General features: G+C 38.0%; 4 protein-coding genes across 5 annotated transcripts; 2 read left to right on the top strand and 2 right to left on the bottom strand.

Moving 5' to 3' along the window:
* Nucleotide 1: 1 nt before the first annotated feature.
* LOC143459857 (vezatin-like) lies at nucleotides 2-5,801 on the top strand. Its single transcript, XM_076957160.1, has 13 exons — nucleotides 2-143; nucleotides 546-689; nucleotides 840-923; nucleotides 1,072-1,226; nucleotides 1,632-1,764; nucleotides 1,934-2,082; nucleotides 2,176-2,410; nucleotides 2,686-2,839; nucleotides 3,090-3,230; nucleotides 3,383-3,461; nucleotides 3,541-3,596; nucleotides 3,934-4,124; nucleotides 4,212-5,801. The coding sequence occupies exons 1-13, from the start codon at nucleotides 81-83 to the stop codon at nucleotides 4,908-4,910; spliced, it is 2,283 nt and encodes a 760-aa protein (XP_076813275.1). The 5' UTR covers nucleotides 2-80; the 3' UTR covers nucleotides 4,911-5,801.
* A 1,561-nt stretch (nucleotides 5,802-7,362) lies between these two features.
* On the top strand, nucleotides 7,363-15,623 carry LOC143460290 (uncharacterized protein C3orf20 homolog). Of its 2 annotated transcripts, none has more exons than XM_076957741.1 (18): nucleotides 7,363-7,545; nucleotides 7,694-8,550; nucleotides 10,178-10,249; nucleotides 10,388-10,556; nucleotides 10,780-10,881; nucleotides 10,976-11,137; nucleotides 11,276-11,405; nucleotides 11,475-11,756; nucleotides 11,891-12,022; nucleotides 12,181-12,381; nucleotides 12,497-12,643; nucleotides 12,767-12,884; nucleotides 12,979-13,200; nucleotides 13,425-13,626; nucleotides 13,851-13,992; nucleotides 14,066-14,202; nucleotides 14,455-14,700; nucleotides 14,977-15,623. In XM_076957741.1, the coding sequence occupies exons 1-18, from the start codon at nucleotides 7,430-7,432 to the stop codon at nucleotides 15,218-15,220; spliced, it is 3,681 nt and encodes a 1,226-aa protein (XP_076813856.1). In that variant the 5' UTR covers nucleotides 7,363-7,429; the 3' UTR covers nucleotides 15,221-15,623. The 2 variants fall into 2 exon arrangements, with proteins under 2 accessions (XP_076813856.1, XP_076813857.1); XM_076957742.1 differs by lacking the exons at nucleotides 7,363-7,545; nucleotides 7,694-8,550 and adding exons at nucleotides 9,003-9,303; nucleotides 9,735-9,983.
* LOC143460291 (uncharacterized) lies at nucleotides 15,552-17,311 on the bottom strand. The gene is made up of 2 exons (XM_076957743.1): nucleotides 16,869-17,311; nucleotides 15,552-16,584 (listed from the first exon to the last, which is right to left on the bottom strand). Exons 1-2 carry the CDS (start codon nucleotides 17,085-17,087, stop codon nucleotides 15,688-15,690), a joined length of 1,116 nt encoding a protein of 371 aa, XP_076813858.1. The 5' UTR covers nucleotides 17,088-17,311; the 3' UTR covers nucleotides 15,552-15,687.
* A 2,252-nt stretch (nucleotides 17,312-19,563) lies between these two features.
* Nucleotides 19,564-21,042, bottom strand: LOC143460395 (uncharacterized). Its single transcript, XM_076957885.1, has 3 exons — nucleotides 20,888-21,042; nucleotides 20,558-20,752; nucleotides 19,564-20,407 (listed from the first exon to the last, which is right to left on the bottom strand). Exons 1-3 carry the CDS (start codon nucleotides 21,002-21,004, stop codon nucleotides 19,625-19,627), a joined length of 1,095 nt encoding a protein of 364 aa, XP_076814000.1. The 5' UTR covers nucleotides 21,005-21,042; the 3' UTR covers nucleotides 19,564-19,624.
* Between the last annotated feature and the right edge of the window lie 1,052 nt (nucleotides 21,043-22,094).

Genomic DNA, 22,094 nt, shown 5'->3' with positions numbered 1-22,094 from the left:
TGTAAGTACCGCAGAAAATTTTCTGTAAGATAGTGCTGTCAACAGTTAAGTGATGACAGATTGCAAATGCATCAGAGATTATGATGGAATCTGCTTCAACTGAAAATAGTGTATCTGATAATGAAGAGGACATAACCTTGGAGGTACACTTGTGTTTATTTGGAAATGTTTAAACTTGTGGTCTCAAACTCAAATCGCTCTTAAAGCTAAATGAAAACTTTTATTGCAGCTCGAGGGCCACAATACACACTAATAAATTGAAAAGATACAATAAAAACAAAATGTTTGATACAATTTTTGATTTACTCTACTTGCCCAATCAATTTTTTTGGGTAGGGTTTCACATCAACAAGGACAAATATGTGTCTCTTAAAGGGTTAATCGCTTATTATTTGAAGGTTTCAAAATACATAGCGGATCGTACAAAATATTCTCCAAGGCCCCATAAAACACAGGCTACAAAATGTTTGAGACCCATAGTTTAAAGCATGCATTAGTCTTAGAATATGTTGCCTGGTTTTCACTTAACTATATTCTCACTTAAGGGGAGCCCCCTACATGCTTATCTCAGTGACCTCGATGTGGTTAATGTTAATGAGGTGAAAGGTTCACTTTCTCGAATCAAAACAACTTATTATGAAGATTATTATCGATATCTGAACGGCTTCTGGTTTGGAACCTCTCTAAAAGTTTGTGTTTGTACTTTTTGGTCAAAGCACTAAATTACATATTTTCTTTGAATTTTCATGTAGATACATATTTTCATCTAGTACCGGTAAAAGATTTTTTTTATGTCCCCTTATTTTATACATACAGTATATATGTATATATATTTATAGGCTTATATAAACTGGCAATGGCGCTCTTTTCGCATGCAGTGGGCCAACATGTTTCCCGTATCTCAAGATGTTCTTGTGAAAATGGTACATATGAATATGATACAGATATAAAAACTTAGAAAGCTAATTAAAAGATATCATTTATAATGGTGTAAACCATCATTCTACAGTTATGTGTTGCTTGCTATAGTTGTCAGTTACTGGTCAAAATAAACAAGCACATATTTGACAGAGCCGGTATTTCTACACTGAATATGGGAAGGAAATTCTTGAAAGTAAAATAATGCTGGAGGATGACTTGGATTATCTTTGCCTTCAGACTCCCCAACAATTCTTGATATCTAAGAGATCATTGCTAAACAAAGATCCAGATGGAAAATCCACCAGGTACGTAACTGCAGTAATTATAGGTTTTTTAATATATATGATCAATATAAAGATTTGCCGGTACAAAGAATTAAATGTCCATTGAATGGCAAAGGAAGAGACTTAACTGCAATTAATACAAGTATTTGCGGCAATATGTTGTTCTCTATCGATTTGCTTTAAGTATCGACCGAATCAATGCCATTCTTATTGCATTTTTTTAATTCTTGTGCTGGCTTTTTAATATTTACCTCGCAGAGTGTTTTCTGTACAATTATTTATTTAACATATTGTGGTTATTATGTTATTGCAGTTTTTGATATGAAGCCGTTCAATAATTAATTAATTGTAAATTTTAGCCTTTGATGTTATTGCATTCTACATCTTGTGGTACCGATGCTCACAAATTTTTCATGTTTGTTGTAGGTATTCAACGCTGATTGTTGCATTATTAGCTTTCTTCCTCGCAGCGCTTTTTGATCCAATTGTGCCAACTTTCATTCAGATCATTTTCGCGTTAGTGACATGTTTCTTAACATTTTTCAATATTCGGCTAGAGGTGAGTATTACTTAAAAAGGATTGAAAATATGCTGGAGTAACATAAATCATATTTAGAGTAGCCTGTAGCGAATCCTATTTATTTTAGTCATCATTATGTTGTTTATGTTTGTTAAGAAGTTTTGATAAAGATGACACATTTAATGATTGATTGCAATTTCTTGTAAAGATAATTGTGCTGGTTTGGAAAAGGCGGCATGAAGCAAATCTTAAAGCTTTGAAAAATTTTTTAAAAGCAAGTGAAAAATTAAATTCAATGATACGACGCAGCATACGTCTTGTGCAAGAAATGGAAGTGGTATCTAGGGGGTATAAATTGTAAGACATCCGCATTGCTATGGTACAATAATTCTGTCCGCCCTTACAAAAATTCCGATTGATAGTTGAATGTGTGTTTATGCTTGCTACTAGGGTTAACGGCAAAACACCGATCACAAGGTTGGAGCTGGGCACAATGCAGAATTGTCGAGCATTTATGAAATTACGACTGGCTGTACTTAGGAGCGCTGTGAAGTGTACTGTAGTATGCAGAGAAGCAACGCTGATTCTGCAGAAATATAAACTTGATGAAAATGACATTGATGGCCTGGACATGTACCACATCTGTAATATCCCACTTGAAGAACTGGGACCCTGTTTTACCATGGTAAAATACTTTTTTATAATAAAATTGTACAAAAAATTAGCGCCAAACCCAAACCTAAATTAAGTGATTTATTTTTTATTTGTGTTGGTTGCATTTTAGAACCAATTTTAATTATAATATTTAATTTCTTGTGTTAATTAAAGCATAAACAACAATTTCATGTCATGAAAGAAACAGTAGTACAAGTACAATGCAGCATCATTATATAAGTTGTCAATGTTCAACTAATCAAAGTCTGAGCTGTTCGTTAAAATTTACAAGCAGCTGTTTTGTAGGATGTAAGCTCTGCTGAGTTGCTCACGATCAGTGATGGTTGTTGTCTAGCTGTGCTGAAATCCCTCAATGACCTCTTACGAAAGCAAAGGTCAGAAATGCTGACTCGCTTGTCACTAACTCTGTCTGGTACAACCTGGGACTTCACACCAAATGGTAAACAAACGCAAACACTGCAGTCAGTGCAGTTTAAATAAGGATGTTGTTTGAGTAAAGAAAAATGTGAACAGCGTTATAAGCCTGCTACTATTCCCAATGATTCCATACTTATATGTCTTGTTACTATGATATACTCCATGTGCTACATGTACAAATTACACCTACATATTAGTTTCATGAATTTTTTACGTGTATTTTTTCTATTGTATTGCCGTATATGATAAGTTAACACTATTTGTGCGTTTAGGCTTTCTTTCCACATTTCCGCATCTGTTGTTGGAACCATACAAAGTAACAATGGATTGCTTGACTACACTGCAACATAGTTTTGACATGCATAAGAACTTGTCAAACCTCCGAAATACAAATGACGAAGTTTCTAAGCAAAGTATGGTTTTATCAAACCCATTTATAACCTTTTTCTAAATGTTTCACAGAACCTATGATCAGTGTGATGTTAAACCAAGCCGAAGAGATTTAAAATGTTTCTATAATTGTTAGATGTAATCTTTTGAAATTTATACTGATTTTATTGTGTAGACTCAAATGGGTTCCAGTCATCTGCACTTTTTGTCAATATACACAGCTTGCAAGTCCACATGAGAGCTGCAATTTTGGCGTAAGTGTTGTAATTGAATTTTGAAGTTTTTCTTCTTGTTGAATTTAATGCTTTTTTATCATAGTTGTTCTGTTTTCAGGTCAATTGAGTTAGAAGAAAAGGTTCTCCCACATAAACTTGACATTAGTGGTACAGGTTGGTTAAACTGACTGCAATATTGCATTTTTGACGATTTCCAACTTATGTATGACTTATAAAACTTAAACAAAAAGTTCTAGAGTTGTTTCTTGCAAAGGGCGGAAACCAGAAGACCCAGGTTGCAATAAAGTTGATACAACAATTGCACCAATTGCCATAAGAATAAAATCCAAATTCGTTAATCATTGATTCAAATTGATATACATTTGAAGCTGTTTCAGCAAGAAATGTTTTTAAGTTTACTTTGGCTGTATTTCCCCCCTTCTTTTTAGGATGATGTCTCTTGTAAATTGCTTCAAATAAAATGTGTATGGTGTCGTTATTTTTCTTCTAGAACAATTTCATGACTTGAAAAGACACTTTGATGCGAGCTTGGAATGCTGGGATGACTGCCTGAAACAGATCAAGACAGTCGGAAGCGAAAAACCTTCTGTAGTTTTAAAAGATAAACATGTTCTTCTGCAGGATACTGCGTCAAAACCAACCATGATCAATCCTGATGAAGACATCTTGGTTGAGGATCAGGTAAAGGACAGAGAATGTCAACTGTAAAGTTGTAATTTTTCAAAAAAATAGCTCTTGAATTAATCTTTTCTGTCTTCACATTTTTAGGTATTTGAAGGAACAGCGGATCGTAAAGATGACGGTAAAATGTTGGATTTTGGAACAGATGAACCATTTGAAAAAAATCTGAAAAAGTCTTCTACTGTGATCGAGGAATTGCAATCAGTGCTTGCAGTAAAGACGTGTGAAAAACAAAGAGAAATGTGGAAGAGACAACTATTTCCTCACTATCGTTCAAAACAATCCTACCGTGAAGATGGTTCCAAGGCAGTAAAAGATGTTTTGAGTCTAACAGAAGACAACCAAAAGATATCGTTTCACAAAACCGACAATCGTTCTCAAAATTTTTCATCGTCAAATGCAAGCAAGAAGAAATACAGAACTCTGTCTTTTCCAAAGAAAGCCTCTTTGCCAGGTAGACCTCCTTCGTTAAAAAAGTACAAACAAAAACCAGGTAGTTTAACATACCAACCTGACCAAACTAACAACGTGCATTCAACAGTCCAAAGTGAATGTTTAAGTAATGCTGAAATATCGCTTGGAAGCAGCACACCACAAGCCGATTCCAAAGACCAGGTTGAAAGTGGACATAAAAACATGGACTGGACAAATGGTCTCGGCTTGGGTTTCTCTAATGACATGGCCATGCAAGCAGTTTTGCTTGCTAAACAAAGGACGGTGGGTGGAAAAGGAAATTGTGAAACTGCTATCACTTTTGGAGATGATGGTGATTTGATTAGTAGTTGAATTAGATTTCGTCATCAGCAAAATCTTTGTTTGTTTTTATAGTGATGGATGATTAAGGTGACTTATAGCTTAACTAGATTAGCTTAATCTATACTAATTTGAATTGTATTGCATTATTTATTCATGAATCGTGTTACTTTTTCTGCAAAGCTTACTAAATATTGCAACACTGTGCTGTTTTATTACCAAATACCACTGCAGTCCATTTCATACAAGTCATAAGAGTTTAACATTCATTGTATTTATGCAGGTAATCATGCTAGTAACACGGTCCCAGATTGCATGTCAAACGAAATGCTAAAACCGCCTCCTAACCTGCCACTTTACCGAAGTAGTGAAAGTATTTCTTAAGACCGTGTAGCATTTACTGGCTGTCTGTGTGCTAATAGTATCTGTAATCATATTAAGACTGACAATTGACAAGCTTACGTAGCTTGTGTTTGCTGTTACGTCACTTCGTGTGCAGTGTTACAAAGAGGTAACGATGAAATTGAGGCCATATTGTTATTTATTTTACCAATTTTCCGGGTTCCGTGATAACAACTGTTATTATTACGTAGTGTAGCAATTAGACTACCAATCTGTCATTTAGATCTGTCTTTGTTCGTTGGCATTGTTAGTAGAACGATTGCATGGTTGTGGGGTTGAAAAAGGTTAAGTTTGTATGAGCTCAATGATTATTTTTTGGTAGCATTGCTGTTCATTTGTTGGTGCTTCGTGTATTAATTTCACTTCAATATGCTGTCATTTCTCTTTGTGTGAGACAGTACAACTTACGTCCTACATCATGGTTACAGCCGTTTGGTTCATTGTCTGCCAGAGCGTTGCGGTTTTATTATTGAGGAAGTGAAATAGAACTTTTGACAACGGGGATTTGGTCAAAACCGACAATCTTTTGTGGTTGTCATTCTACCTCGAACAATGTCAAACAAACTCCAAGCTAAGAATTTAAATTCAGTGGTGAATGTCATTATTTTAAGTGAAAATCATTTTTCCGAGTTGTCCTTCAGCATAACGCCAGGGCGAATTTAAGCGTAGACTGAAGATTAAATTGGAGCAGATTTTGAGCAAAATGGACAGACATACAGAAAAGTACCACCAAGGTCGTCGGCTTTTCGAAAACCTCACCACGGAGCGAAATATAAATATGAATAACTAACTGTACACCAAACGTTCAATCGTTGTTTCTTTGGATCACTTTATTTTGTCTCCAAATACATCAGTTCCATTTTGATAGGTAACTCATTGTATTTAAAATCCGTCTCCACCCCGATTCTACTTCAAGATAGCGTCTGTAAACCTTCTTTGAATGGGCGGTTTGTTGACGTAAGTATTAAATGTAAACTATCAATTAAAATACCGAAAAGATATTCAGGAAAACATCAAGAACAATTTTAGTGAACTTACTGTAAAATAAAATTCATGTTAATAGAAATTTGCGGTAATCAGTAAAATGTACTTCAAAAGTGTGATGTTGACTTGACGTTTACGTATACGTATGTGAGACGTAATCTACGAAACGTCACAGAATCGTATTTAGGCGCGTGTAACGTAGGCGTCGTCTTACTCCCTCTCTCGTTCGTCCGGTATCGCTTAGCAACGCCACGATTGTTTTACCTGCCGACAGGGTAAAGCTAACCATCGATCCGTAACGAAGTGAAACGTGAGGACAATATAGGCTTTGCTGAGCTCCTTTTAATAACTCGCAGGGATGTTCATTAAGATTTTATGGTGTTTAATGTGACATGCTTTGTAACTGATACAAAGGGCTTATTGTTTACATATATGTGCCTTGTAACATTTCAAAACGAGAAAGAAAGGCAGTAGGAAATGTCGTAGTTCGAGCGAAAGGTTGTTCTTAATATGGTTCGCCCAAGGAAGGCTTATTAGGTTATCTAAACCTTTGTATGAAATTAATGTTTGATTATTTAATGTTCTTGGGCTTTAGTTGTTAATTGGCAATGCCATGAGAACGATAGTCTAACACTCTAACCCAAACTCGGTTTCGTAAATCATTTTAGTAGCTAAGATTTAGAGTTTGCTTAGTTGTCGATTACGATCTTGCTAGCAGCGATAAGGCCTGTCACTAAGTATTTTGAAAGAAATCTGAGGATAATACATATTTTTGTACCAGAGTATACCAATAAACGAAAAAAAACGGTGATTAGAACACTTCCAAGACGCGATGTCATCAAAGTGTCAAACAAAGCCTTGAGAAATCGATTTTTACTTTACTGTAACTTCAATCATCACTTCAGGGTACTTGAGCGTTTGGGTAACACCACTTCGCAATATAATTTGCCCTGCACCCACTCGGGTGATTCCGATGCTGCATAGGTAAAGTGAGCAGCTCGCGTTAGGCCTATCCTTCGAGATGGAATGCAATTCTAAGTAGCAAGGAATGCAACTCAGATATCTTTATGACTTCATTATGCTCTTGATTTTAATTGAAATGCAATGCAGGGGAAATTCCATCATGAGTTAGGTATTTTTAATCAAGTATTTTAAAATCCTTCACAATGGAGTCCTCGCTGCCCGAAAACAATAATTATTTGTTTTTCCATCACCAAAGAAATCCTGTGCGCCAATATCGCCGTGTACGTAAAGAACCGGAAGAGTTGCCGCAAGCTCTAAGGTAAAAATATTTAGCCAATATCACTTGTTTTTGCGATCGTAGATTTGTTGCGACTATAAGACAACGAAATGTAGGCTACGATTAGAGAAATAGCCTAATGTGGATGAAGCATTTTCAGTACATTTGATTGTGCATTATTGTACCGCAGATATTTCAAATATGCAAATCTCAATCCACGGATTGCGGCTTTTCTTGGAAAACAAGATCCGAAGAGCATGCTAAAACGAGCAAAAGGCGGCAAGCAAGATGGTAAGGAAGCTGTTGCTGGAGCTCAGCCTGATGGTGATGTGGGTTTGATGGGTGGCGAATTTCGTAACGAGCTCAGCCAAGAAGTCAGGCATCTCTTTCCTGACATTAACGACAGTAAAGGTGCCATGCTCGGCTCGTTTGGCGATAACCCTTTCGGAAACTCCAGACTATCATTTAATGAGGCGGAAGATCCACAGCGCTATCAATTTGAAGAAACAACTTTTGCGGCTCCTAATATCCTGCGTGAGCTTGCTGATACTTTGCAACGTTTTGAAACCTCATTTAAAGAATATGCCCAACGCACAACACTGTATGACCCAGGTACGGGCGAACCTGTTCCTACGGAAAAAACGAAGCCGTCGATGCTCCTTCCGCCTGGTATTGCGGATCTTCTTTGTCAGGAATGGAAAGACGTAACTGCGGATGCTATGTATATCCCAAGGACCTGGCAGTCGTCTTCCTATCAGGCAGGTTACAAATACGCCCCAACGATTAATAGCGGAAAACAAGATGTTACTCAGCTACTTCCAAATGACACTGGAATTCCAAAAGTGGTTGCAACAGGTGCTGGAAGTGGTGAAAAATCCGGACCTAAAATTTCTAGTGGATTAAAAAGCATTGTTGATCTGCTGGAAGAATCGCGTAGCAAGGCACATACCAAAGGCAGTAATGCGGACACTCGCACAATATTAGATCTCAAAAAGGCTGGGAAAACTTCGGTGAAGGACATTGCTCAGAATTTTCTTGGGTTACCTGGTATGAATTTTATTATTTTAACTGATTTTATTGACCTATTTTAAACTTTATTTAAACACTATCCTTGAACTACTTTAAATAAGTCGCCACAACTTCTCAGTTTTCACTTAAGTTTCTTTCTTTCCTTTTGTTACTCAGAAAGGGCTCTTTCTTCATCAATATATCACGAAGCCTGTTGTTAAAAATAGCTGGTTAAGTTTGATAAATTGAAGTTAGTTTTGATCAAAATGTTGATGATTTAGGTTGCTATGTTGTAATATTTTCGTTAGGTTAACAAAAAACTATGCATTATTGCTTCGAACATACGATTTTTTCTTATGAGATAGTAGCAACCGTTATATCAAACAATTTTAATTTTCGTTTTTCTCAATACCTTAGTTCAAAATACAGTTATTATTTCATCATAATGGAACAATGGTTTCACGTAGGTCAATTTGTATGAGGAAAACATACACATATAACTCAAGTGCTGGTTTGTTAGAATAGGGAAAAGTGTAGGTGTAGTCTAGGTAAACTAGGGAAAGGTTATTCTAAGTTTCGTGTCACAATGTGTCTATCTGTGGTTACAGTATTCCATAAAACTTGCAATGAGCGGCATAGTTATAACTGAGCTGTATACTGACAACAAGTTCGCTATTGAAGACATTGTATTTCCTGAAGATGTAAGTTTTTCAGAAAAACCGGTTACCGTTAAACCTACTGGTGTCATCGATAACCTATCCTTCACCAGTGTTTCAAGCATTGCAAGTCAAGGTTGTATAAATAACTTCTTTTTAGCTATAAGAATAAACATAAGTCTATATTTGTCTTAGCATAGTTTCCAAAGTCAACTGAAGTGAAGTGCTCTCAGTGCGCACAGATCACTTGACCGTACGACAACAGGAAAAGGAATTCTGAAAACAGATGATGAAGTTAGTTAGATTAATGTAAAAGCTAAAGTTTTACTGATTGTTAAGAACAGGAAAGGTGACAAGATTTCAGATAGTCAGATTTAGTTCCAGCAGGTTAGAATAGAGGTTAAGGTAAAATAATTTCAGAGATTCATTCAAATTTAGTTCCGGCAGCTTAGAATAGATTCCGGTAGGGTTGCCAGATGTAGGCCTATCAGCCCCAATCCGTAAAGAAGTTAATCAGATATAAAGCTTAGTAGTTTTCCATCTAGTCAATATCTATATTCAACGTAGGACCTAGAACGAAAGATGAAGACATTCAGCAAAAGAAAAGTACCTCTACTCAGCAAAGCAAAAGCATCCCTGTTCCTGCAGTTCCGGTTCCGCAACTTAGCGAGATAAAATCAATAATGAAGACCAATAAGACTTCTTCCAAATTAACATTGAACAAACAACCTTCAAAGTCATCACTTCGCAAGCAAGTAGCATACGGCCAGACTATAACAAGACTGCAAACTATTCCGGAAGAAAGAAAAAAGTCTGGTACGATACGCAGACCATACAGTTTATGTTTCTGCTTGGTGTAACTGTTACACAAGTTCGTTATTTGTCATCGTTACCAGTTAAATGCGTTGCAGTATTGTTTTCTGTATATTATTAAGCTTGACTTGTTATTTAATTTAGTTGGAATACATGTTTATCCGGCCGTTTAAAACTGAAAATGTCATTTTATTTAGTCACCGGATTATCCAAAAACAAAGACTGGTCGACAAAGTCAAATGTTAGTATTGCGGGACCGCCAGAACCCTGTAAGCATGAGTTTTAAATGATTTTGCATCACAGTTAGGCCTAACTTTGTGATTGGTTTTTAACTGAAATCTGCTTTTATAAGTTCAACTTATAATGGGAAAAATCAGTGGCCTTATAAAAAAGTTTGCTGATTCTAGATGATAAGTTGCCTCGTTATGGAGGAAATCCCACCCTTAGCTTCAACTTGTCCTCAAAGAAAGCGTTCGAAGAAGGATGGATCGTGAATGCCCAACCAGAACCCGATTTGGAACAAAGCAATTTACTGGAGTGGGCCACCAACCGTCTGCAATCAGCCATGAAACAGAAGTAATTTTAGTTGACTTCAACATAAGATAGTTATTTGTAAGAAACGGTAAATGCATAGGAAACAGAAAAAAATTGTTAATTAAAAAATTGTTAACAAAAACGACTAGTAGGTTAAAGTATTGAGAAGTAGGTTTGCGGAAAACGAAATTTGACCGGCTGTGTTACCATCGCGGAAGGGGCTCAATCGTTCATTGTTTCAGATTTAACTTTGATTCATTTGCAGGGAAGAAGAGGAGGAGATAGCGAAGAGTAATGGATGCGACAAGCCCATGATGATTCGCAATTATGGAGACAGTCGCCGCGATACGCTCCTTAAATTGTACAGGTAATATGGAGTTCATGGACATGCAGGAAAACCATTCAAAGAAAAGCATTGCAGGATCTTATAGAAAAATCTCGTTAAATTTGCTTCTTTCTAGGAAAGGAAATGAGCCGGACGGAAGAGCTGGCGCAGTTAGCGCCGGGCTCCTTCCTGGAAGAAAATCCGGAGGAGTTCCCAAGATTCCGCAGCTGAGCAAGATGGACAGCGCCGAGAAAGAGAAGTTTATGGTCCAGCTGCCCGACGGATCTATTACAGTCTAGTAAGCCCAGCAACAGTTTTTAATTCAACAGAGAATCTGCCACCTAATTTAAATTTTTGTTTTGGTTTATGAACGCACACTGTACACTATACAAGGTGTTATAGGCTGCATATAATTTTAATACTTAACGTTTGGCAGCTACCCAAAGAATGGCGAAGTTGCAGTTATGGCCAGTGCTGTGCCAGATGCCCCAGACCAACTCTACGTTACTTGTTACGCCAATAATGAAGACAGGACCTGTCTTGCGAGCTTCACTCCTTATGGGAAGGTAGTGAGAATAAACATTGACAATATGAGCGTTTCGAAACCTTTTACTGTTCATTTTGTATGTTTTCAGTCGTGCTGCTATCATAAAAACGGAGTACCCGGGTTAATATTGACCAACCAAGGTGGTCTGCTTAAGACCGAAAACGGTTCCGTGGCAAGAAAGTGGGAATGGCCGAAAAACGGCGGGAAGTTAAAAGAAAGCGTCATATTTCATTTGAATAAGGAAATGTACGTCCGAGTAATCAACAAATCAAACGTGACACTGCATTTCAACTCAAACAGAGAGTCCATCAAAATTCCAGTTGGTGCTATGTCTAGCGTCCGCTCACCACAAAGTGGCGCAGAGTCAGTGGTAAGGAACTTATGTGGAAATTACTTACACTAAGGCAATTACACGCAACCAGTGCTTTTGATTTGATTTGAAAGAGTAAGTTAGGGGAGGCGAGATACTGAAAACTAAAAGTAATTCTTTTAAAAAATATATAGGGCGTGCTACAGTCAGGCACTAAACTTTCATCAAAGGCTGCGACGGATCTCCAAGTGACTCCGAAGCCAGGGAAAGGTGAAAAAGTCAAGACGGCAAATAAAAGCCGCAAGAGTATCGGCCCGCGAAAATCGGTAAATGCCCATTCGAGTTGTTGACCTTTATGTTATTGGTTGGAAGTTTCCAATACATTTTAGTTTGTGTTGTGCATTCATACATAGTACATTCATATATTTCATTTAAGGGGAAGTTAAATAGTTTGAAAACTAAAAATTTAATAATGTTTATGTAGTCGAAAAAACCGTATGAATTGGAGGAACTTAAACATGCGCTTGATCCACCTGAGAGATTCGAGTTCGAATCCCAGGCCGATCGCGAACTCGCGAAACTTCAGGATAAGACCAGGAATCTAGTGGATGACTGGATGGAGCATTACAGGATGTCGGTCGGGATTAGCTCTCCTGTTCTCAAACGCATGCTGGATAAACCACAGGTTTATAACAAGTCCCGCCTCTCAGTATTCAACTTAAACTCCCGTAGACTAGTTGTCAGGCGTTGTTTGCTGAACAAACGTTCCCTGACATCGATCAAACATTTTTTATTGAAAGGTCAAATCCGCGCATAGGACTATTCAAAGCGCCAGAGAGCGAAAGGTTTCCAATATAGAAGATGTAGAGTTTGATGATAAAGGCACTAAATTTCAGTCCTTCAGGTCTCCATCTGCTCCTCCGAGACACATGATCCCAGGACCTCATGTAAGTGTCAAACTTGTCTCGAGCCTGGATTTATACATCCAGTTAAAAAGACTGTTAGAGTAGGTAGAAAAAAACGAAGAGTATCAGGCTTCTATATTAAATTGAAAATGTTTCACTCTCCAGGCGGTTGTTCTCAATGAACACAGAAAGAAAGCTTTGACGTCATCCAACGTAAGCAAGAAAGGAGATTCTCATGTGCGCATTGTCAACACACCAACTGACGCTGCTGATACAAGAATCGGCAAGGAATAATTTATGTTGAAAGCTGTAATTGTATGATACGCATTAGATCCATTACAGAATATTGTATTCAAAATACGTGTTGTTACTACCAGGAAAAGAAAAGTTTTCCAATACCATGGCCTCTGCACACGGCTCCAGGCAACGTCCAGCCACCCTTGGGTCGAAGAGTTTGCAAAGGTCTTCGAGGTCGATCGTGAGAACGAGCAGTAGCGCAAGCGCGGCCGGAGTAAGTTCTTCGTCTTCCCGCGAAAAATCTTGGACGCCTGCATCTGAGTGCTGCCCGGTGGCGACCAGAAATAAATTGTTACAGTCGGGTAGGTACGGATGTATGATGTATGATGAAGAATGTACCAACTGATATAAACGAACGTTACAAATTGAGGTGTAAATTGCCTATAACAAGATTAATTTAAGTGCTTGAAAGCTTATAATAATTCCACAGATCATTATTTAATTGTAAATTTCCTTTCTGGATATGGAAACCTGTTGTTAATTACCAATCAAAAAGTTTATTTTAAAACGGTTTTTTTCTGTTCAGAAAACAAACCTGGAGAGAAAACATTCCAGTGCAAGTGCAGTAAACACCGGATTCCTTTCATACACGACCTTGAATTTGACTATTATTTGCGCATTGTCGCTCCTGTCACTCAGCTTATTGTAATCTGCGTCATCAATAGCCTCTATCCAGACGCCAGTTCGTACGATTCGATGTTCGAACGACTTTATATTGAGAAAAATAGGTATGACTATTATTACCGCCAGGTAACATTGAAAAAGGTGTCATGTACATTTTCACAACGTTTTTAAAATAACTAAAATATTACAGAAATTCCATTTCTGTTAAATTTGATTAAATTATATTAACAATATTAAATCTACGATTTAGTATAAATACAGTCGCAGTATTATCAAATCTGAAATTATCAGTTGATTTAATAGTAATTAGATAATTATATTTGTATAGAAACCGCACCCATCCCTGTAGACAAAGCAGGCACGATAACTACCGAGTGTTGAGATACGATCTCGCGGTTGCCAAGTTGGGTACTGGTCGCGCCACGCCACTACTTTTAGGACGCCACAACGTCGTGCCCGGAATGACACTGGTATTAAACACGGTTATGTTTTTGTCTTGGAAGTTTTTTTCTTAGAGTCTTATCCTGTGGTATGAAAACGTAGATGTACTGTGGCGGACGGCTACTTTTTGCGGATCATATATTCAACGGGTACGGAAACGCAAAGAACGATTTTAAAAAGCAGGTTTTCAGAACAAAACAACAATGTATTCTTGGACACTTTTTACCAGACGACTTCAGGTAAAACTCTTATTACTGATTAACAAACGATTTGTTGATATATGTGTTGATATTTGTTGATATATATATATATGTGTGTTGATATGTAACACTTTTAATTGCAATACAATCAGGTTTGGGGTTTCTAACAAATTTCAGCTTTCTAAATACCTTAGTTTTTTTGCAGTTACAAAATTTGTAGCTGATGGCCGGATACAGCCGCCCCTGATTAAAGTAGATTGTTTAAACACTATTTGCTTTATTACAAAACAGGTTTACTCCCGGCCGAGGACGATCCGGTGCCCGTTCTGCGTGGGGCGGAGAAGTGGGCGGAACAGGGGTGGACGGAAAAGGCACCCCGGGGATGTTTTTCAGCAAGCCCACGTCGCCTGCAGTACCCGGGACTAGATCTAAAATGGGCGGGGTTCGAATTTATTCTCCTTCTGCATTTGACACTTCACAATCAAGTTCGGATTTGACAACCTTGCAACCCCACCCAGCAAGAATGCCTGCGTCCAAGTAAGTATAATAAGTCGGGTGTGTGTGTAATATCTGTGTGTGTGTGTCAGCAGGCAGCTTGCATAATTCTAAGTATTACGATATACATGCGGTTCTGTTATTCATAGCTGGGCACAATTCCACTTTACAAAGTAACTTATAGATTATTATACACACATACATTATACATTTACTGTATAAGTTGTATTAACTCTATATATGCACGGCTATGAATTGGCACCCCTTTGTGTAAAAAGCATAAAGCCACTATCGATTACTAAGTTTGCTTGCTCGCAGGAGCTTTGATACATCACGAGACTTCGTCCAATTCAGCTTATCAACGAGAATGTACGTCCTACCGCACACCCGGCAAAAATCACATAGCGCAAATCAATCCCCGCAAGGTGGCGTCTCTATGCGACAAAAGCATAATGCGTCATTTCCGCCGACAAGGGCGACTGCTCATTCCGCGGTCGAGTCAGATGGTTCCTTACGTGTCGGACATCATAACACTTTTGTAAGGATGCAGAGAGTGAAATAAAAAGACTTCAAAGCCTAACACTCACTTACAGTCGGTGTGTACTGTATGCCTCAAGCAATTTCGAACCGGCTGTTGTGATTGGAAGATAACTGCTTATTGCTGTTTCTAAATGTAGCAGATGCCGTCTAAAGCCTATCTAAGAAGTTAGAACTTTTTACCAAGTCAATTTTTACTACGGATTGCACTTTTTATGCTTGTTTTTGTTGTCTGTGCTTGATTTGTCTGTTTTTTTCTGTTGCTAACGCTATCTGCTTGTAGCTATTAGCTAACTTTTATAACACATAGATGGGAAGTATTTGCACGTTTTTTTTATAGATATAGTTTAATTATACTTTGTTTTTTAAACTTTGTGTTTTTGTACGACTGAAATGAACACAAAAAACACGTTTTACTTCAAATCAAAGTTTTAATTCTTCATGACTAACAGAAGGCAATTAAAGCTAAGAGTTAATGAAGGTACCAAGGTTCTAAGATTCGTTCTTGCGAATGATCTCATCAATATCGGTCCAAACTGCGTTGAAATCATCATCGCCGTAACAGCGGGACGGAGAACCTCCAAGCAAAGGCATTTTCATGAAATCACTCCCGCTGCTTGCTTGGTACTTCGTCGAGGGCACCGCCGAATCCCTGGTTGTGTCCACGGGAGGATCAATTTCTGCGGGATTTATTCCACTACCTTGGGGCGGCGCCACTAAGACGATCGGAGGGACCCGACGTGGTGTCTGAAATTTTTCCAGTATTGGGTTTCCTGCGCCAGGAGCCGAGTAACTGTTTGTTATCCGCGGAAGTCCTTTTCCTGATGCACCCGGTTGGTTATCAAAGCAGAGATTACCGGTATAGTATGGAAAAGACGGTAACGCGGTTTGTGTAGGACATGCGGAAAGCTGAACGTTTATCTTGTGATCTAAATGTGTGTCAGAAGTCTGTAAGCTGACTTTAAAACCGTCAGAATCTTGAGCAAGGGCATTCCTTAAAGTGCCACTCTGCAAATTGTTCATATCTAAGTGCCATGGAATGTTAAATCCGTCACCGTGAATCGTAGCCCGTTCAGTAGACACCGAAGACGACGTAGGTGTTAATCCCGCTGTCTTTATGACGTTATTGGTTTTCTCGGAACACTCGATCCTGCACCGTTCTTTGTCCAACCTTGGGCTACTACGCTGCTTTGGCGTGCATTTGAACGTAAGGCGATCAGGGTTACTGGTCTTTGGCGCTCCAGACTCCATTCCATTAGCTGCAGCAGCCGTGTCAATTGCGTCGATCATGTGATCTTCGTCTGTTCCGCACCAGAATCTTCGCCTGTCATCCCAATCGCGTTTGCCGTCCAAGCAATCCCGTAAAAACTTAATGTACCGACATGCCAACTGTGAAATTGAATATGACAAATTATAGAAAAATTGTTAGAAATGCAAGTTTAGACACACCAAGAAAGATCATATTATCATAGTCGCTGTTGTTGAGCGAAACTTTCGTGTATAAACGTTTACACTAAATTTTATTCCAGAAAAGCGCTTACCTGTTAGGTCAGGCGGTTTAGAGCAGTTACACTAAATTGGTAGAAACGTGGTAACTCTAACAAAAAAGTTGAGAAAAAAATACTAACGTAATTTTTTACATGGTTTGCTTTGAAACGTTAAATTGAGTTTACCTGCAATGTTTGCTTCTTGTGAAGCTTTCTTCCTTCAGGTAGTCGTATTGGAATGACTTTCTGCAAAGCCTCCAGAGATTCGTTAAAGATTTTCAATCTTTCCCGTTCCCGTATTGCCGCGTTTGGCCTCTGCACGACATGGCTTTCAGCGGGTTGTTTTCGGCTTCTGCGTCCGCACTTTTCGCCTCTACGTGCTCTTGTCTTTGCGTTCCGCGTCATTTTCTTGTTATTAATAGTTGCTAGATTATACTTGACTTTGCACTAATTCTAAATGAATAAAATGCCTTTTTGCAACTTATACAAACGATTCCATCAGTTGCAAGATACCAGCGTCGTTTAATCACAACCTGGCCACCTTCAGCTCCACCATCAAATCACATGACGCATGAGAGAACGACAAGCTGAAATTTTCTTCTGTGTTTGTAGCCAATGACTAAGCGAGCTTAATACTTTGCACAGCCGAATCGCCGATCGTTAAGGAACGGCAATTTGAGACACATCTTGCCTCAAACAGGAAGCTCCTTTTCCGTTTCGTCCTGTGAATTGTGGTCTCGTAAGACGTATCTGTGTCAATTGCTTGCAATGGAAGCCCGTTTGAGGGAGTTTTTGTTTTATTATATTTTAAGCATTAAATTATGTTGCACAGAAACAAATCTTCAAAACTGTGCTTTTCCATTATTTTAATCAATGACAAAAACGCTGACAAACGTGCTTTAAAACGTCAGCTTTTGGAATACCACTGAATCGTTCTTTGCCGTCTGTGATCCGTTCTTCTCCATTTGAACTTCAATTCTGAAAAAATGAGTTTTTTTTCTCAAATAAAAACCAATGTGTTTACTAGTGGATCAAATCAAACTTTGGCCTGCATTGGAAATGGACAATGACAAAAGGTATTTTAACTGTTAAAAATATTAAAAACTCAAAAATATATTTTTGTAAGCTATCTGACAATACATACTTATTGGAACCAACAGTGGCTACAAATATACGTTAATTAGCTATTTTAAGGTAACTTATATAGGCAATATGTTCGGTAGTTGTTTAATAAAAATCTCTTGCATCTTTGTATACAGTATATCAGTTTGCAAAATGCTCTTTTTAACTGACGTTTACCGGTCTTTAGCTGCAATCGAAATTTTGTACAAGTAGGCCTACACGTATGCTGCAAATCTGATTAAAGAAGGTATCAAGCTGGGCTAATCTTAGCCCCAGTTTATAATCGCTACGCCACGTTCATATAATGCGTGAAAATCCATATTACAGGGTGTGTAGTCATAAGAATAAACTGGGACATTTCTTTTGATATTTGAATCTGATTTATTTATAAAATACTTTAAACCAGTTAAGGTAATTTGGATAATAACTTAGCTCATGGTTTTAGTCATAATTTTCCTGTTTATTTGCCGAATTCCAAACAATAATCGCATAAGTTGAATAATACGGCTCAAAAAATGGAGATCGGTGACGCCATCACTTGCAAATAACTTAACAGAGACATTACAGCGGACAAACATAGACCGCATTCATAAACCCATCACATGAAAGAATAAGACTTGCATACACAGGTTGTAAGTAATTTGACTACTTGTAAGCTTATACTGTGGGATGATTAGCCTATACACAGATTTCAAGACATTATACGGCAAACTGCATGTGATACGGTATGTATATATATATGCAGAGGTGGGCAGTACTTAATTACTGTACCGCCGTTACTTTTGGAAAAACGTACCGAATCCCTGTATCGACATACTTTTTTCAAGAAATTCTAGTCGGTTCCGGTACTCGGCACTTTTCAATTGATTATTTCAAGGTTTTGAGAAGTATGATTTTCAAAAGTTCATTTTAATTAAACGTTAATGCCAACTTTTAGCGTTTGCTGTCCTTTTTTAATCTATACAAATGTGTAATAAAGTTGCAACCAATGAGGTGAAATATGTTTTGACTTGGAGTAACCTCTAGCCGGGTTTAAACTGGGGCAAAAGTGCACTTGGAGAGCATCCTTTATACAAAAAGCTGCGGTAGAGCGAGTATTGACAACGTACTGAACTATTTTTTTGAAACGGTACCGAATACCGGTAAGGTCGGTACATTTTTTGCCAATAACCGGTGCTCAAAGTACCGGCTGCTCACTTCTGTGCATATGCACTTAACATTGCTAAGCTTACCAGGATACGCGTGTATTACTGTAATTTTTCACATAGTCCCGCGACTGGTAGCGTAAACAATATCAGTGGACAATATCATTCGACTAATTTCTCAAGTTAAATGAACGGGAAACCCTTTAAACAAAAGTTAACGCATATGGCTTGCTCTTTCATTTAAAATACGGCGGTCATTAAACAAAATTCAAGCAGGCTGATTGTGTAAACGCATGCTAATTCCTATAAGGGATCCAAGCACTGACTTTCATGCAATGGACTGCATATAGACATATATTGTACCACGTATAGGCAACACTAAAATAGAAAAATAAATTTTATGCATCCCTTTGTTGTCTTAAATCAATAGTTCTTTGTTAAGTAACATCTTGTTGCAGAATAGCAGTACGCTTATACAATTAATTTTAGGCTGATATTGACCTTGTAAAATGAGTCGATGGAATATTTACGATTAACTTCATGTAACAGCGATTCACCAGCTTAGTTTAGAACTTTAGATCTTTCTTGACATTATTTTATTGGTATAACTCACAGAGTACATCGAACATTATACTTTCATGCATATTTTTAATGCAAAGCAATACGATAAAACGATTATACAACATTCAACCCATAAACAGACAACAGGCGGTCGTAGTCGGAACTATTTGGCTGCAATAATGTGTTCTTTGGCGATGACGTTATCTCCTCCAGATCTGCAAAAGTCTGATCATCGGAAGCATTCTCTGGTAAAATATGAGCGTCTGTACAAACACCAGCGTCTACAAAATTGTTATTTTGCCAAACGCTTCCTCCATCTAAAGGGTGTGTAACCTTTCGCTGTAAACTAACTCGGTTCTGTCGCTCCACGTTGCTAGAATTACAAGTGTCCATTCGGAAATTTATCTCCGTGCGATGTGGTTGTTGAGGTTGGCAGTGTTGAATAATGATGTTCTCCGAATACCTAAGACCGTAAGTTGGTTGTGAGGTGAAATCAGCAGATGGCAAATCATTTTCAACTGCGCAGTGACTCTTGGAAATAACAGAAGATCGTGGTAAAGAGTATGGAGTTTGTTGTAAGTATTGTTCGGAACAAGCTGTTGGGTTTTGAAACTGGTGGGCTCCGACGGTGGAAGCGCAATACTGGAGCCCGAGCGATTGTCGATGCATCCTGAAATTGGACTCTTTGGATTGGGCGGCCGAAAACTCAGTCGGGATTAAATCCTGTCGTGGCCTTGCAGGACTTTGATTGCCTGGAATATTTCCAGCTGTCGCCGCTGCTTCCATTGCGTTCATCACCACCTCGTCTTCTTCGCGACACCAGAATCTGTTGCGGTCGTTCCAGTCTCGTTTGCCTTTCAAGCAGTCTTGGAGGAATTTGATGTAACGAATAGCCAGCTATATGCATATTAAGGAGAATGTCATGTCTAAGAAATATATTTTACTGAGAACCGATAAGGGTATGCTTAGGACTGATCTTATACATAACTTAATCTGGCAAATAATCTTCATTCGAATATCTTATTATTTTGCACAAGAAAAACTTACCTGAAGTGTTTGCTTTTTATGGAGTTTTCTGCTTTGCGTCAACCGAATTGGAATGACGCTTTGCAAATCATCGATTGCGTCGTTAAACAATCGGAGTCTTTCTCGTTCTCTGCCAGCTGCTTGCGTGCGCGTGTTCTTCATTGAGACGTTTGAGGTATCTTCAGGACTTTTGCGTTTCATTCCGCGTGTTTTTACCTGGTTTAAATACTCATCGTTATGAAAAGAACAAGTTTTATAAATATAAAATAAGACTCAAATATCTTACTGACGACGTAAGAGCTTATTTAAATACTGGCACAGGCAAACTACAGACTGTTTTGAAAATCATACCGTTTCACAAGGGTCTAAAATTTCGACGTTGCTTGAATGCATGTTATCAAGAGCTTTGATAACAAATGATGTCTGTTGATAACAAACCAACTGATAAGCCTTTGATACCAAAATCATTGTCTTAAGCAAAAGGAAAACTTTTTTCTTCTTTCTAATTTGCCTATATGTCAGTTTTTCTTTAGCACTTCTGCAAATATCTGGCGTGTGGTTTTACTTCTGTATTTTTTCCGACGGTAAATCTCTGACCACAAGTGTGAAGGCTTTAATTCAAGTTACTTACGTGGTCGACTGTGCGCTTCCGAATAGACCGTGCTTTGATGCTTGAAACACCGCGGAAATTTAACGGAAAGACTATGATCTGGATAAGATACCTGTGCACACCAACCAGTCCTGCGATGGGATTTGGAAAGTAGACAATTTACTCGTCCTGTAAGGTTCAGTAGAAAACATATAATTAATTACAAAAGACAGTAAATAAATGTGTTGTTTGCGGTTGTGATGGAGTGCAAATAAATGCAAATTTTTTAGGATCAGTTAGTTTTTATAACTATTTCGTTGGACGCATGGACGAATAGCAACTAACACGTGGGGGACAGCAAAAACATAAAACAAAACCATAAATGTTCAGAATTTTTGAAACGACTCATGATATATTTACTCGTGATTATGCTTGGTTATTATTTTTACCTATACGTTCAAAGCTTTTGAAAAAATTTGTTCACAAAAGCTTGGTACAGTTTTGGTTACAAACAGCGCTGTTGTATCACGCAGCATACGTCATTGAAACAGATTCAATATCATGCTGGGGCCACACTTATCTCATTTCATTGATCATGCAGCCGTTGTTTGTTTTACGATTTCGCCCCTTTTAAAATACACAACACTCCGTAAATAGTTTATCGAACTTATTGGCATTTTGTTTACTTTTTAAAGTTCAAGCTGTTGAAACCTTTTTCCAATTGAAACGGTTACGTTTATGTTATCTACTCCAACCGTCTCCTCGTTTATAGTGACGAAACATGATTAACGTTATATTTACCTTGGATCATGTTGCATGTTGTAATTTATTTACCTTGTAGGAGTTCTCTTTGCCATTGATTAATCATTTGCTAACGTGCTGGTAGCGAAAAACATATACTTTCACAAGACTACAATTTCAGTCGCAGACTTTCAGTTTAAGCAACGTGTGGTACCGGTACAGCGGGTA

This window comes from Clavelina lepadiformis, chromosome 5 (genome assembly GCF_947623445.1).
Source record: "Clavelina lepadiformis chromosome 5, kaClaLepa1.1, whole genome shotgun sequence".
NCBI classification, from domain to species: domain Eukaryota; kingdom Metazoa; phylum Chordata; class Ascidiacea; order Aplousobranchia; family Clavelinidae; genus Clavelina; species Clavelina lepadiformis.
Note: the sequence above shows the minus strand (reverse complement) of the source record. Positions and strands in the feature narration are given on the sequence as shown.